General features: G+C 22.4%; 3 protein-coding genes across 5 annotated transcripts in view; 2 read left to right on the top strand and 1 right to left on the bottom strand.

The window, feature by feature from the left end:
* The window catches only part of LOC127282476 (aquaporin-4-like), a 50,250-nt gene extending 45,426 nt beyond the window's left edge, over window positions 1–4,824 (bottom strand). Inside the window, exon 1 of the mRNA XM_051306747.1 lies at window positions 4,810–4,824. The gene's annotated coding sequence lies outside the window, so the exon portion shown is untranslated. The remainder of the gene's footprint in view (window positions 1–4,809) is intronic.
* On the top strand, window positions 703–5,958 carry LOC127282457 (odorant receptor Or1-like). 3 transcript variants are annotated; one of them, XR_007843209.1, is made up of 6 exons: window positions 703–1,693; window positions 2,090–2,189; window positions 2,513–2,623; window positions 2,742–2,897; window positions 3,434–3,627; window positions 5,872–5,958. XR_007843209.1 is itself a non-coding variant. In XM_051306701.1 (5 exons), the coding sequence occupies exons 1-5, from the start codon at window positions 903–905 to the stop codon at window positions 3,485–3,487; spliced, it is 1,212 nt and encodes a 403-aa protein (XP_051162658.1). In that variant the 5' UTR covers window positions 703–902; the 3' UTR covers window positions 3,488–3,737. The 3 variants fall into 3 exon arrangements, 2 of the variants coding, with proteins under 2 accessions (XP_051162658.1, XP_051162670.1); XM_051306701.1 differs by lacking the exon at window positions 5,872–5,958 and having other exon boundaries at window positions 3,434–3,737; XM_051306713.1 differs by lacking the exons at window positions 2,090–2,189; window positions 5,872–5,958 and having other exon boundaries at window positions 1,606–1,693; window positions 3,434–3,737.
* Window positions 5,959–7,847: 1,889 nt separating this feature from the next.
* The window catches only part of LOC127282408 (amyloid beta A4 precursor protein-binding family B member 1-interacting protein), a 95,699-nt gene continuing 87,876 nt past the window's right edge, over window positions 7,848–15,670 (top strand). Inside the window, exon 1 of the mRNA XM_051306632.1 lies at window positions 7,848–8,028. The gene's annotated coding sequence lies outside the window, so the exon portion shown is untranslated. The remainder of the gene's footprint in view (window positions 8,029–15,670) is intronic.

Genomic DNA, 15,670 nt, shown 5'->3' with positions numbered 1-15,670 from the left:
TACTTAAAATATAAGTGAAACGAATTGTCTGACTAAAACCGAATTTTACCACTTAAAATAAAATTCCTTGTCTGACTAAAATAGACTTTTAGTACTAAAAATATAGCAACAAAAGTGATTTGTCTGACTAAAACCGACCATTACTACTTAAAATGTAAGAAAAAATGTTTTTTGTCTGGCTAAAGCCGAATTTTACTACTTAAAATAAAATAAAAAATTTTTTGTCTAATAAAAAACGGCTTTTACTACTTAAATATGAAAAAAAACTTTTAACCACTTACAATAAAATTAAACAAAATTCTGTGCCTGACTAAAATCGAATTTTATCACTTAAAATAAAATTGAAAAAATTATTTGACAAAAACCAAAAAGTGAAAAGTAATTTGAAATAAGCCAAATTTAATTAAAAATAATATGCAATTTTTCTTAAATTATTATTACTCTCTAAATCTGAATTAGTAAAAATGTTTACTAATTTGAATTAGTGACTCACTTTTTGCTTAAGAATTAGTTAAATTTTACCAATTGTTAGTAAAAGTTACTAATAATTAGTAAAATTTTACTAATTCTGAAGCAAAAAAGTGAGTCACTAATTCAAATTAGTAAAAATTTTTACTAATTCAGATTTAGAGAGTATTTAAAAATAATTTTTTATTAATATCATTGCAATTTTAATTAAATAATTTCAAATTTATCGTCCTCGTAAAAATAATCAACAAACTTGAAAAATAACCACCAAGGAAACATGGGAAAATATCTCGATTTATCGAAGTATATTTGAAGAACAAGAAAATGCATTTGAATAATTTCATGTCAAGTTTTACGCAAGCGCGGCAAATAGTTTACAAGGGTTCTTATAATGTCTAAAGCTTTAGTATCATTTTGTATGCGAAAGAATAATAATGTCTTCTAAAACAAAACGAAATTCAATAAAATTCAATAATAGTGACTATGTTATTAATTCATGTAAACCATTGGCATTATGTGTTGGTCTTTGGCCAATTAATTATAAACATTCACAAATAAGAAAAATAATTAGTATTATTTTAAATATTATTGCAATTTTATTAATACTACAACGATTTTTATTTACAGTTATTTTTTCAACTTTTGTACTAAAAAGTATAACTCTAAGAATAGCAATTTCAGCACCCGCATGTTATCATATTTGTAATCTCATTAAATATATAGTAATTTTATTTCGAATTGAAAAAATTGAAAAATGTTTAAAAATTATGAAAGAAGATTGGCGTTATATTGAAAATAATGAGCAACATGAAGTGATGATAAATAATGCTAAAACTGGACGTTATATAATTTTTATTTGTACTTCCATTATTTTTCTTAGTGGATTGGGATATAATATTCTAGCACCATTATTGAGCCATTCAATTGTAACACATAGAAATATTACAGTTAAACCATTTCCATCGCCAGTATATGGAAAATTTTTTACAAGTGGTCAAAGTCCTATTTATGAAATTATTTTTGCTGTACAACTTGTGACGGCTTTTTTCTTATATAGTGTTACAGCTGTTGCAATTAGTTATATTGCAATTTTAACAATGCACGCATGCAGTCAATTTGACATTGTTATGATTTATTTAAATAAACTTATTGACATTCAAGATAAAGAAAAAACAGTTCATAAAAAATTTGTTATTATTGTCAATACACATCATCGCGTTGTGAGGTAAAATATTTTTCATAATTTTTTTTTTATTCCACATACAAATAAATAAATTTTTATTTTTAAATAAAATTTTAATTGCGCTAAATAATATTTTATTTTTGTGTTAAATAAATATGTATTTGTTTGCGATAAATAAAATTTTATTTTTATACATCCAGAGAAATAATGTTTTATTTGAAAGAAATATAATATATTTTAGTTAAATAAACGTATATTTGTCTCATAGCCTACTTATTTGGTGTAAAAAAAATTCTTTATTTAAATCAAACAAAAAATTTATTTAAATAAAAAAAAAAAATTTATTTGAATTAAATAAATATTTATAAGGCTCTGAGACAAGTATATCATTTCTCTGGGTGTACTAAATGTTTGTAAAATTGTTTTTTTTTTTTTTAGTTTTGTTGCTAAATTAGAAGATGCATTCACAGAAATATGTTTTATTGATATGGCATTGTGTTCAATCGGTTTGTGTTTGTTGGGATATGTAATAATTTTGGTATATAATTTTGTTTTTTTTTAAATTATTTTAAGATTAAACTTTTTACTATTTTTTTTTTACAATACATTTTCGTTATACACCCAAAGAAGTGATACATATATTTCTCTCAGAGGCAAGAAAATAATTAGTTGATTCAAATCAACTTTATTTGATTTAAATAAATTTCATTTTGGTTTAAATAAAAATTTTTTATTTGTGCTAAATAAAAATTTTTATTCATAACAAAAAGTCATTAAGCCCTGAGACAATTATATTTTTATTTGATTCAAATAAAAAAAATTTCTGAGTGTATATTTTTAAGATTGTAAAATTTTTTTTAGTTTGCAAAACAGTCTAATTATGTAACCGCAATGTCGTTTGTTATTCATTTTACATCGCTTCTATTCAACATTTTTATTTACTGTTATATCGGAGAAATGCTTCTTCATAAGGTAATTGAAATTATTTTCCCCGTTTAAAAAAATATTAAAATTAGTGAAAATAATTTAAAAATTAATTAATTATTAATTAATTTTAATTTAATTAATTTTAATTATTTGAAAAAATTAGGCCACAAAAGTTAGAGAAACTTGTTGTACGATTAGTTGGCATCTTTTGCCACATGAAACATCAAAAAATTTTATATTTTTCCTCCAAAGTACACAAACATCTACTCATATTACAGCTGGGAAAGTTATTACTTTGTCTTTTACAACATTTAGTTCTGTAAGTCAAAAATTATTTCGTATATTATTTTATTTGTTATTTTAATATTTTTTTTTATAAAATTTATAAGAATTGAAAAATTTTTTTCTGACTAAAGCAAATTTTACTATACTTCAAATAAAATAAGAAAAATTTAATACGTTTTGTTCGACTAAAACATGGTTTCACTACTTGAAAATAAAATAACAGGAATAGAATTGAAACCAAAATGAAATTTACCTGAAACAAATATATATTTATTTAGCTTTGAGACAAATATATAATTTCACTGTATGTAAAAAAAATTTACAAAAAAAAAAAAAAAACGAAAACAAATACAAGCAAAAACTATGTAAAAAATTATAATAATTATTACAACTATTGTTCTTGTATATTTATTTATTCAAATATACGCACAAAGTACAAAATACCGATAAATACAAAAATTATGAATACAAAATACAAAAAACGTATATTGTTTTTTTTTTTTTTTTTTTTTATTAATGTTTGTATTTTTTTGTATTTAGAAAAATTTTTTTTTTTTGTATTTTTTGCAGGTCATCAGATCAGCAGGTGCATATTGCAACGCGCTTTGGAATATGAACAAATAGAACAAATTTAAAATTCAAAAACTATGACGAAGGAAATGAATGAAAATTATTTATATAAATATTATATAAATATTTATTTATCATGTGTGTTAAAAAAAAAAAATTAGTAAAAATTGTGATGTTCTATAAAAAATGATAAAGTAAATATATTATATTTTATGTAAAAAATGGTTTAATGGAAAATAATATGTATCCTTGTAAAAAGAAATTAATTTAAAAAAAAAAAAAAAAATTTTCTAATTTTATTTATATGGAAAAAAAATTTACCTTTACGATATTTGAAAAAGAAATTGTAAAAATCTACATTTATTTTAAGGAACTTGACAAACATTTGGTAAAAACTTTAAAAATTTTTTTTTAATTTAATCGAAAATAATTTTATTAAGCACAATTGAAATTTTTATTTAATTGTAATAAAAATTATTTGAAACAAATGAATATTTATTTGGCTCTGAGAAAATTATATCTCAACTGTAAAAAGTAATTTGTAATGAGTCAAATTTACTTTTAAAGTATGATGCAATTTTCCTTAAATTATTATTATTATTATTATTATTTAAAAACAATTTTTTATTAATATCATTGCAATTTTATTACATTCGAATAACTTCATGCCACTGAGAAAAAAAAATTTAGTGTTTGCAATAAAATTGTTTGGTTAGGCAATTTTGTTTCTTGTAACGAAATTTTAGTTGGCTGAAACAAAGTCGTAGAGTTATCTCAACCAAACATTTGGTTAGGCCAACAAAATTATTTGGTAGAAAATTTTTAAATTCCAACCAAAATTTGGTTACGACAATAAAATAATTTGTTTAACACATTTTTGTTGACCTAACAAAAAAAAATTTGGTTGAACTAACCAAACATTTTTGTTATGCCAACAAAAAACACTTAACCAAATTTTTTGGTTGACTCAAACAAATAGTTTGGTTGCTTAAATACCAACAAAAATTTTTTTTTTGGTCCTCTTTTATTTGTGCTAAATAATATTTTATTTGTGTTAAATATTATTAGGTAGAAAAAAAAATTTATTTGCTCTAAATAAAAATTTTTAAATTATTTTTATAAAATTAGAAGAATTGAAAAAATTTTTTGTCTGACTAAAACCTGGTTTCACTACTTACAATAAAATAGCAGGAAATAGAATATGGCTTAAAAAAAATTTCTGGATATTATTATCGTTTTGAGGGAACTTTTTTTTTAAAAAACACCTTAAAAGTACTCTAAACATAAAATGTAATTAATGTTAAAAAAAATAAAAACATTTAGTTAATATTAAATGCAATTATTATTAATAGAAAATAAAAAAATATTTCGCTAACCTTATTATATGTATTGTAGTTTTGAGACGATGAGATCTTCTATGAACACACGCGATTTAAAAGAATTTCGAACACTCCCGAAATGACCTGTAAAAAAAAAGATACTTTTACTATAAATAATTTAAGCGATCGCGGTTTTAAAAATTTCGAACACTCCCGGAAAAAATATACTGAAAAAAAAGTTTAAAAAAAAATACATTATTATATTTAACACTAATTTTAAAATTATAAAATTTATACTAACTTTGGCAACGTCTGAACAGGTCAAGACACGAATTTCAACTGATTTAATTATCTTTGGATTTTTATGACCTTCGACTTCAAATTAACCTTTCGATTTCAATATAAACATAAAGCTCGAAATTCAGGTATATAAAGATAATCAAAATAATAATATTCCAATATCGGTGAGATGGATTTAAAATATTTCGAAATATTTGTAATAAATAATATATTTAATATTTATAAATATAAATATTAAATATTTTTTTAATACAAAATATAACATTTTTTTTTTTACATAAACCATTTTAAATTTCAAAAAATTCTCTCTTTTAAAAAAATTAATTACATTTTATTTATTATAACTATTTATTTTTTATTTTATTTTACTTTTAATTTTAGAGTACTTTTAAGACAAATTAAAATTTATTTAAGTAAAATAAAAATATATTTTTCTCAGAGCCTAAGGTCTTATTTATTTATTTAGAATAAAATTGTTTATTATTTGTTTGAAATAAAAAAAAATTAATTTAGCGCACTAAATAAAATATTGTTACCTAAACAAAATCAAATTTATTTGAAACAAATATATATATTTTCACTGGTTGTAAAAAATATACAAAAAATAAAATAGAAAAAAGAATTAAAAAATAAAAACAAAAAAAAATTTATAAAAATTATAATTATTATTATAAATATTGTATAATAATACAATAATAATAATAATAACAATAATGTGTATTTACATAATACAAAAATTACGAATACAAAATACAAAAAATGTATATTGTTTTTTTTTATATTTGTATTTTTTGCATATTCTTTTTTTTTTAATTTCAGATTATCAGATCAGCAGGTGCATATTGTAACACACTTTGGAAAATGACCGAATAAGAATGAATTTAAAATTCAAAAACTATGACGACAGGAATAATGAAAATATTTATATTTATTTATGTGTGTATTTGTATAACAAAAATTAATAAAAATTGTGATGTAGTATTTATTCTGTAAAAATGATAAAATAAATCTAATAATTTTATTTTATGTCAAAAATCGTTTTAAAAAAAATTTATTTATTCTATAAAAATAATAAACAAAATTTTCCTGTAGTGGACAATTTCAGGCTCTCTAAATCTAAATAAAAAATATTCAAAAATAAATAAAAATTAAAATAAAAAAAATAACATGAATCCTTGTAAAAAGAAAAATATTTTTTTAAAAAAGTTTTTTTTTTAATTTTATTTGTATATCTGAAGAAAATTTACCTTCTTTTATGATATGACAAAAATGAAAAAATCTACTTTTGATTTTAAGGATTTTTAAAAACTGTTATTTTAGCAAACTGTATATCAAATGCACAATAACTGTATTTTCTATTATTCTTCATGTATCTATTGCCAAAGGGAACATTGAAAGATTTGATATTTTTTCTTCGATGTAACAACTAATACTAAGCATTACATGCAAAAAATTACCAACGATTTCACAATCATTGGTAACAACTAAAACTAATAACTACCAAAGAAAAAAAATTACGTACCAAAAATTTCACAACCATGCAACCCTAGGTTTTAGCGCGAGTGTAAATTCGGTTAAATTAAGAATTCATTTGAACAAAAAAAATTTAGTGACAAAGAAATTTCGCGAAATAAAAATTCTACCAAATTAGTTAAAAATTTTGATAATTAAAAATAAATTCCATTAACTGTTAATTCGAAAACTGAAAATACGTTTAAAAAAATAATTACATTAGTATACACTAAAAAAAAAACCAGTAGGTTTTACTACTTTTTAACTACTCTGAGTAATATAATAGGTACTCAACTGAATTTAAACGGTTCTATTAACTATATAAAAATAGTTAAACCAATTAAAAATGTAATTGGTAGAATGACATTTTGTGATTGTATTAACCCTTTGAAGCATACATTTTTCTTTAACAGGAATTGAATCTTTGAAGTGCATTATAGGAGGTTTAAAAGGGTCGCTGATTACGAATCCGAAGCCAGATTTAAAAAATTTTCAAAATTCAAAATGGCAGATCCAATATGGCGGACAATTTTTTTTAAATTGATCATATCCGCTCGAAACTGGTTACTCAGGGGTTTTTGGGGTCGCTGATTACGAATCCGATGTCAGTTTTATAAAATTCAAAATGGCGGACCCAATATGGCGGACAATTTTTTTACAAATTGTTCAAATTTGCTCGAAACTGGTTACTCAGGGGTTTTCGGGGTCGCTGATTACGAATCCGATGTCAGTTTTATAAAATTCAAAATGGCGGACCCAATATGGCGGACAATTTTTTTTACAAATTGTTCAAATTTGCTCGAAACTGGTTACTCAGGGGTTTTCGGGGTTGCTGATTACGAATCCGATGTCAGTTTTTCAAAATTCAAAATGGCGTATCCAATATAGCGGACAATTTTGTTAAAATTGATCAAATTGATCATAGAAACACACACACACAAAAGCGCCATTTTGAATTATAAAAATCCAAAGTCATATTCATAAAAATTTTGATAATTAAAAATAAATTCCATTAATTGTTAATTCAAAAACTGAAAATACGTTTAAAAAAATAATTATATTAGTAAAATTTTTTGAATTGAAATTCTTCTTTTTTTAAACCCTCGATAATTTTTCAATTTCAAAATTTTTGAAAAAAAAAAAAAATTATAAATTTTTTATCGACTTTTTTAACATTGAATAAACGGTCCGTGAATGTTCCGCGAGATAGCGCCTCGCGGTAGATAAGATACCCCGCTGTGCGTTTAGTAAGCGGTGAAGCTGGAGGCATGCGCCCATTTGCCAGTCTGTGCATGGCGGTCCGAGACTATTGAGGTAAATTTTTTTTTTTGTAGATGTCGGTGAGTGTAGTTACATTCAAATCGTTTAATTGACGTGTGATCCTTTAAAATATAACATTTCACTACTTTTTCATTATTCTTTCTTTTGTGGATTATTGATTATATCCATTGGAATACACAACGAGTAAGTAAATTTTACTATATACATGCATATATACGCCCGACCTTCTCTTTTCTTCAATTCTTAAACACATATATGTATATACATACATATATACTTTTACAACCTTCAAAAATCCAGTTTACTTCCCATAAATCTTCTGATCCTTATTGCATCCTCAATACAGTAGTCAGGATAATAATTTTTAAAAAAATATAAATTGCATCTTTTTTTTCTAACAAAAATGCATTAATGGTATATGATGAGAAAACAAGTGATTTCAATGTATGATAAACAATAATAGCGTTTTAAAATTGGCACCAACATATCAGGACAAAATGTCGGATAAGAGAATATTTATCCTTGCGATTAATAAAAAAAAAAAAAAATTTTTAATAAAAATAATAATTTTTTTTTTAATTTCTTCATTAGCACCCAAAGAAAAGATATATTTGTCGCAGAATTAAATAAATTTTGGTTTGTTTTAAATAAATATTTGTTGCAAATAAAATATTTATTTGTTGCAAATAAAATTTATTTGTTACAAATAAATATTTATTTGCTGCAACTAAATTTCATTTGAGTTAAATAAAAATTTTATTTATGACAAGTAAAATTTTTATTTACGCCAAATAAAAAAGTTATTAGGACTCTAAAACAGTTTATTTAACGCAAATATATTATATTTGTTTCAAATAAAACATTTCTTTGGGTGTAGCTCGCAGTACAAAAGTATTTAGTTTTATTTTTATTTTTTTTTCATAAAAAATTATATTTCGTTTGTCGAACTTAAATTGAGTTTAATCGTCTTTTCACCTATTAATTACAGATGTAAATTTTTTTTGTCTCAAAAATGATAATTATGTGATTCACACCTTTTGAATGTTTCTATATTTTTCCAGGAAAGTATGACAGCTTCTTTAATTATATATAGTCATTAATTTTATCTCATTTAATCCAGGGAAAAAAAAATTTACTTGATTCAAATAATTGGTTACCTATTATCAAATAAATATTTATTTGAGAATGTTATTGGCTCAAATTGAAATTGTCAATTGGCAATTGCCAAATTATTGGCTCAAATACAATTTATTTAATTCAATTATTTTGTTTCATTTATTTGATTCAAGTAAATATTTATTTGATATAATAATAAAAAAAACGATTATTTGAATTAAATAAATTTTCTTTTCAGCGTATATGAAAAAAAAAATAAAATTTAGCAATTAAAAATGAAGCAAATAAAAATTAAGTAAATAAAAATTATTCTTAAAATAAAAAAATAACTATATAAAAAAAAATTCTGATGTCTATTAATGGGTCACTATTTCGGCATATAAATATAAGAGGCACAAGCGTCTTGTCATCAGCTTAAATGTTTTGACAACTTAATCCCTCTGCAACCGTATTGGAGAAGGGGACCGCGACTCATGATCGTTACATATATGAGCATATATAGAATACTAAATTTTATTTGCGTTGAAAAAAAAAATATACTTTTTTTTTTCTTATTTATAGCCAACTATAATATTGTATACAATTTTAAATTTTCTTTTTTTTAAATTGTTTTATAGTTTAAAAAATTTTCCAAATGTAAATTTTTGATGTAACTATTAATTGAATATTTAAAAATAATTATTCAATTAAAAAAAAATTTTTTTGTATTTTTTTTCACCGTTTCTTTTTGATCTGCAACAATTTTTTTTTTTTTTTTTTTTTTTTTTTGATGGAAATGTGACCATTGGTTCATTGATTTCTCATTTGAATGATTGCAATACAGTACCGAGGGGGAATTCGACATCCATTTCCGGTCGGATGTTTCACACACATTATTGTGCGTTGCGATTATTCTCTCTCTCAACGATCGTTTTATAACTTTATTATATTTTGAAATAATTAATTAAACAAATAATTTTCAAATACTATTTATAAGAAAAATATTTTTTATTTATTTTCAAAAAATTTATATTTTATATTTCAATATTTTTCATTATTTGAAAAAACATTAATTGCAAAGAAAAAAAATTAAAAAAATAGAAACAAAAAATAGAATTATTTAAAAATGTATAAATATTGAAAAATCATAAACAAATATTAAATATTATACCTAATTGTAAATTCAAATAAATTGAAATGAGAAAAAAAAAATATTTCCTCTTGATTATAATGTGAAACGCAAATTACAATATATATTCGACGAATCGTACATGTTTTCGCTGTCAGCGAATCGTTTTAACGCGCCTTCATTGAATTTATCTCGATGTCAATTGCTCTTGGTCGTTATCGCCATTTTCTTCACATACGTCCATCGATTATTCTCTTAATCGTTTGCAGTCGTTTTTTTTATACTTTACTTTTATTAACCAAGGTTCTATAAAACGACACGAGAGTACTAAATATAAAAAATATAAATGTAAAAAAATATTTAATAGAAAATGAAAAAAAATAAATAATTTTACACTAACAATACATTACTGAGATTAAAAATATAATTCCACCTTATATTGAAACTGCTGACGTTGATTTACTTTTCCAACGAATAGCATATCCTGTATCTTTCTTATCAGGATACAAAGAATATATTGAAACACAAGCTAACTTTTCTTTTATTTTTATTTATTTTATTTATTTATTTTTTTTTTTTTGATAGCAGATATATTTTTGTGGGGAACAAATTGAAATAATTTATTAAATAAACGAACGTATGTAATTGTAAAATATTGAGAATTAATTAATGGTTTGATTTTATCATAAAATTGTATTTTGCTGTGGGGTAAATTTGGTTAACACGAGATTTCCGATTGCTTATAAACAATTTCAAATGGTTGGAGGATTTTTTTTTTTAATAAGTGAATAGGAGGCTATTGTGAAGCTAAATGTAAGGGCGAATCAATGAAATCGTCCCTTCTATATATATATATATATATATGTCTGTTCGAGAATAACCTTAACCCCTCATTATTTACTATACAAAAATATTATTACGATATTCAATTTAATTATTAACGAGTTTCTTTGAATTGAAAATTTTAGATAAAAAACAAATTTTTACTCTCTAAATCAAAATTTGTTAAAAATTATTAAACTGAAAAAAAATTTATTTGATTCAAATAATCGGTTACTATTGACTATTATCAAATAAATATTTTTATTAGTATCAAGGAAATATTTATTTGTAAAAAAGAAATATTTATTTTTATATCAAATTACTCTCTAAATCTGAATTAGTAAAAATGTTTACTAATTTGAATTAGTGACTTACTTTTTGCTTCTGAATTAGTAAAATTGTACTAATTATTATTAACTTTTACTAACAATTAGTAAAATTTTACTAATTCAGAAGCAAAAAGTGAGTCACTAATTCAAATTAGTAAAAGTTAGTAAAAGTTACTAATAATTAGTACAATTTTACCAATTCAGAAGCAAAAAGTGAGTCACTAATTCAAATTAGTAAACAGTTTTACTAATTCAGATTTAGAGAGTATTATTTGAGATGTTATTTGTTTCTAATACAGAAATTATTGATTTAAATACAATTTATTTAATTCCAAAAAAATATTATTTGGTTCAAGAAAATATTTATTTAATAATATTCAAGTAATCGATTATTTGAATCAAGTAAATTTTTTTTTTCAATGGCAGAAAAAAAATTCAACTATTGTTTCTAATAGAAATATTTCTATACAGAATAAATTTAAATCTCTTGTCATGCTCTATTTAGTATTAGAAAATTTTTATTTAACTAAATGGTACTTTTAATAATAAAAAAAATACATGTACAGAATATGTCCTTGTATTCAATTATTCAAGGAAGTTATTATATTTATTTTGCATTCTTTTTATAACAAAAAAAAAAAAAATTTTCCTTTGATTTCATAATAAATATATATATATATTTTTTTGCAAACAAAGAAGAAAATTTAAGACAATTATTACACCTGCTTTTGCATAAACAGTAATCTATACAAATACATGTAAATATAGTTATTTAAAGTGAAGGCACGTATCAAAACGTACCCAATGGTACGAAAAGTCTGGGGTTTCATGTGCACGCGCCAGTTAAATGCACATGCACTTGTGCTCTCACGCAACTGCTATTGTACATATATATATATATATATATATAAAGTTAGGGTGCGACCTTAAGTGACTTTAGGGTTATTTTCAAGTATATAAAGATAAATTCTGCAAATATGTAAAGGTATTGTTGAACATGTGTTCAATTTTAATTATATATATATATATATATATATATATATATAATTAATTAATATATATATATATATATAATTATATATATATATATATATATATATATATATATATATCTACACTCTGAATTTAAATTAGTAAAAAAAGTTTAATTAATTTTTAATTAATCTACTCTCTAAATCTGAATTAGTAGTTTTCTACTAATGAAAGAGTGCGTATTCGTTTACCAATTGAATTAGCAACAATTTTGACTCTTTTTTAGTAGAAAACAATTCTCTAAATCTGAATTAATAAAAATGTTTACTAATTTGAATTAGTGACTCACTTTTTGCTTTTGAATTAGTAAAATTTTACTAATTGTTAGTAAAAGTTACTAATAATTAGTAAAATTTTACTAATTCAGAAGACAAAAGTGAGTCACTAATTAAAATTAGTAAACATTTTTACTAATTCAGATTTAGAGAGTACTAATTGCTAGTAAAAAACTACTAATTCATGGAGTAAATCGGCTTAATAATTTAAAATAGTAAAAAAATACGATTTACTCCATTAATTAGTAGTTTTCTACTAGCAATTAGTTGTTTTCTACTAAAAAAGAGTTAAAACTCTTACTAATTCAATTGGTAAACGAATCCGCAGAAATTGACACTTTTCATCCCGATTACCGACCTGGCCCCGATTCGATTTCCTGTTTTGGCCCTCGGGTTAGTAAATTACTATGGGCCCAACCAGGGCCAAGACTGGCTGCCATATTTAAAATTTTTTAAAAACTAATGAAAATACATTTATAGAATTTTATGACATTTTTTATTCTCGAAATCTAAATTAGTAAAAATGTTTACTAATTTGAATTAGTGACTCACTTTTTACTCATGAATTAGTAAAATTTTACTAACAATTAGTAAAATTTAACTAATTCTAAAGCAAAAAGTGAGTCTCTCTCAAATATTTACTAATTGTTAGTAAAAGTTACTAATAATTAGTAAAATTTTACTTAATTCATAAGCAAAAAGTGAGTCACTAATTTAAATTAGTAAACATTTTTACTAATTTAGATTTAGTGAGTAAACGAAACATCAAATAATTTTTTTCAACTTTTATTTCATTTTCATTTTATAAGGTGTTTTCTTTAAATGCAGATTCATAAAATAAAATAATATTAATTAATTTTATTGTTTTATTTATCAATTAGAGATAAATAATTATAATTTATTGAAAATTACAATCACTATAAGATCGGGTAAATTACCATGGCCCAGGTCGGGTCCCGACCAGAATTCCAGATCGGGCAAATTGGCATGGCCCCGGTCGGGTTCTCTGTTTCATTTCGATCGGGCCCAGATGAGGTTGCCAGATCTGGGCCCGGTCATAATTTCTGCACGAGTACTAATTCAGATTTAAAGAGTATATATTTTATTAAATAAATTTTATTTGAACCAATAATTTCTGTATTAGAAATAAATACCAATTCATTGACACAAATAATATAAATATTTGATATAAATAAATATTTCTTTGATATATAATAGTCAATAGTAACCGATTATTTAAATCAAATAATTTTTTTTTTCACTGTCAGTGTCATTTTGTTTATTAATATATTTATTTATTTATTTATTTATTAATAATACAAATAAATTTTGGACAATAAAAATTTTTTCCATTGATTACTGAATTAAAAAAGCATCTTTATATAAAGAGGAAGTGAAATTTATTTATTATTTAAACAATTTTATAAGCGCGTGACAATGTTAAGAGAAAAAAAAAGAATTATAAACATAAAATTATATTTTCTAGACAATGAATCAGGTAGGCAAGAAACAAGTCTCAAGTGGGCGACCACACTATATACTATATGTATATATATATATAAAAATGTGTTTGTGTATGGTAGTTGAACCAGCGTGTCGTGTTTTCACAACGTCGCGAACGAACGGGTTTTTTAGACGAAACGTGCGCGCGTTTGTTACGCCTGTAATTTTCAGGAGCAACGACGCTGCTGCATCCCAGATAATATGCGTGTGTGTGTATATATATATATATATATGTACATTGTGCATAGAAATTTCTCGTATACTCTTCAGTACTGGGAAATGAAAATGAAACTCTTGACGAATTGATCTTTTTTTTTTTCATCGTGGGCGGTCTTTTTATATTAAATTCAGGTGTAGATATTATTCAATTTTATCACAATAGTTGATTCAATTTTATTTTTTTCAAATAATTTTTATTTGAATCAAAGAAAATTTAATTGATTCAAATAGAAATTTATTTCCCTCAAGGAAATATTTTTGTGTATCAAATATATATTTATATTTGTTATAATTGTTATTCGAATTAAATAAACAGTATTCGAAAGAGAAAATTTAATTGACTCAAATAAATATTTATTTCGCTCAAGGAAATATATTTTTTTTTGAATCAAATAAATATTTTTTTATATCAAATAAATATTTTTTTGGTTCAAATAAATACTTATTTGGTTCATAATAATTTTTATTCAAATCAAATAAACAGTATTTAATCCAATAATTTTTTTGTATTCGAAAGAGAAAATTTAATTGACTCAAAAAAAAAAATTTATTTAGTTCAAGGAAATATTTATTTATTTGAATTAAATAAATATTTGCTATTTTCAGTGAAGATTTTTTTTTCCACTTCAAAAAGGGAGAATCAATTAAAATTAAAAATTTATTTAAAGGACAGAATTTAGAACGATGAGGTGATATTTATCTCTTATATAGAATTTTGTGAAATGTGTTTGCTTAACGGAAGAGCTTTGACCGTCAATATTGAAATATAAAAGAGTTGAAAAAAGATCATGTTGATCTCACGATGGATTTTAGAGAAATTCAATACCACCATATCTGAATGAAAAGAAAAAGCTAAGAATTTTTCTGATCATTTAGAAATAAAATCTTTTTCTATAAGCATCCAAAAGATGTATAAATTTATTATTGAGGGTGAATTCATTTTACCGTATCAAGAATATTCTTTTTTAATCATAGAAAATTTTCTCTATAAATTTTTTAATTAAAAATAACAAATTTAATAGCAAAATATATTTAATATTAAATACAAAATATAAAAATAAATAAATTATTATCAAATAAATATTTATTTACATGAAATAAAAAAATTATTCCTTTAAATATAATTTATTGAAATAAAATAAAAATTATTTAAAACAAAAATTATTTTATTCAAATAATTGATTACTTTATATATATCATATATAAATATTTACTTGAATCAAATAAATGAAACCAAATAATTCAATTAAATAAACTGTATTTGAGCCAATAATTTTTGTATTTGAAATAAATACCATTTCAAATAATAATTAATTGATAGAAATAAATATTTATTTGTTACATGTAAATATTTATTAGATAATAGCCAATAACCGATTATTTGAATGAAATAAATATTTTTTTGTAATCCATTATTTGAA

The sequence above is a fragment of the Leptopilina boulardi genome, unplaced genomic scaffold (genome assembly GCF_019393585.1).
Source record: "Leptopilina boulardi isolate dan_hultmark-lab unplaced genomic scaffold, ZJU_Lbou_2.1 LbouV2_114, whole genome shotgun sequence".
NCBI classification, from domain to species: Eukaryota; Metazoa; Arthropoda; class Insecta; order Hymenoptera; family Figitidae; genus Leptopilina; species Leptopilina boulardi.
This window is presented reverse-complemented; position numbering and strand designations above follow the sequence as displayed.

What these genes read in the sequence shown, in the direction of transcription:
- LOC127282457 (XM_051306701.1), top strand. Translation starts at nt 903, where the DNA reads ATGTCTTCTAAAACAAAACGAAATTCAATAAAATTCAATAATAGTGAC. An exon ending in ACACATCATCGCGTTGTGAG is followed by an intron (nt 1,694 to 2,089) that starts GTAAAATATTTT and finishes TTTTTTTTTTAG; the next exon opens with TTTTGTTGCTAAATTAGAAG. An exon ending in GAGAAATGCTTCTTCATAAG is followed by an intron (nt 2,624 to 2,741) that starts GTAATTGAAATT and finishes TGAAAAAATTAG; the next exon opens with GCCACAAAAGTTAGAGAAAC.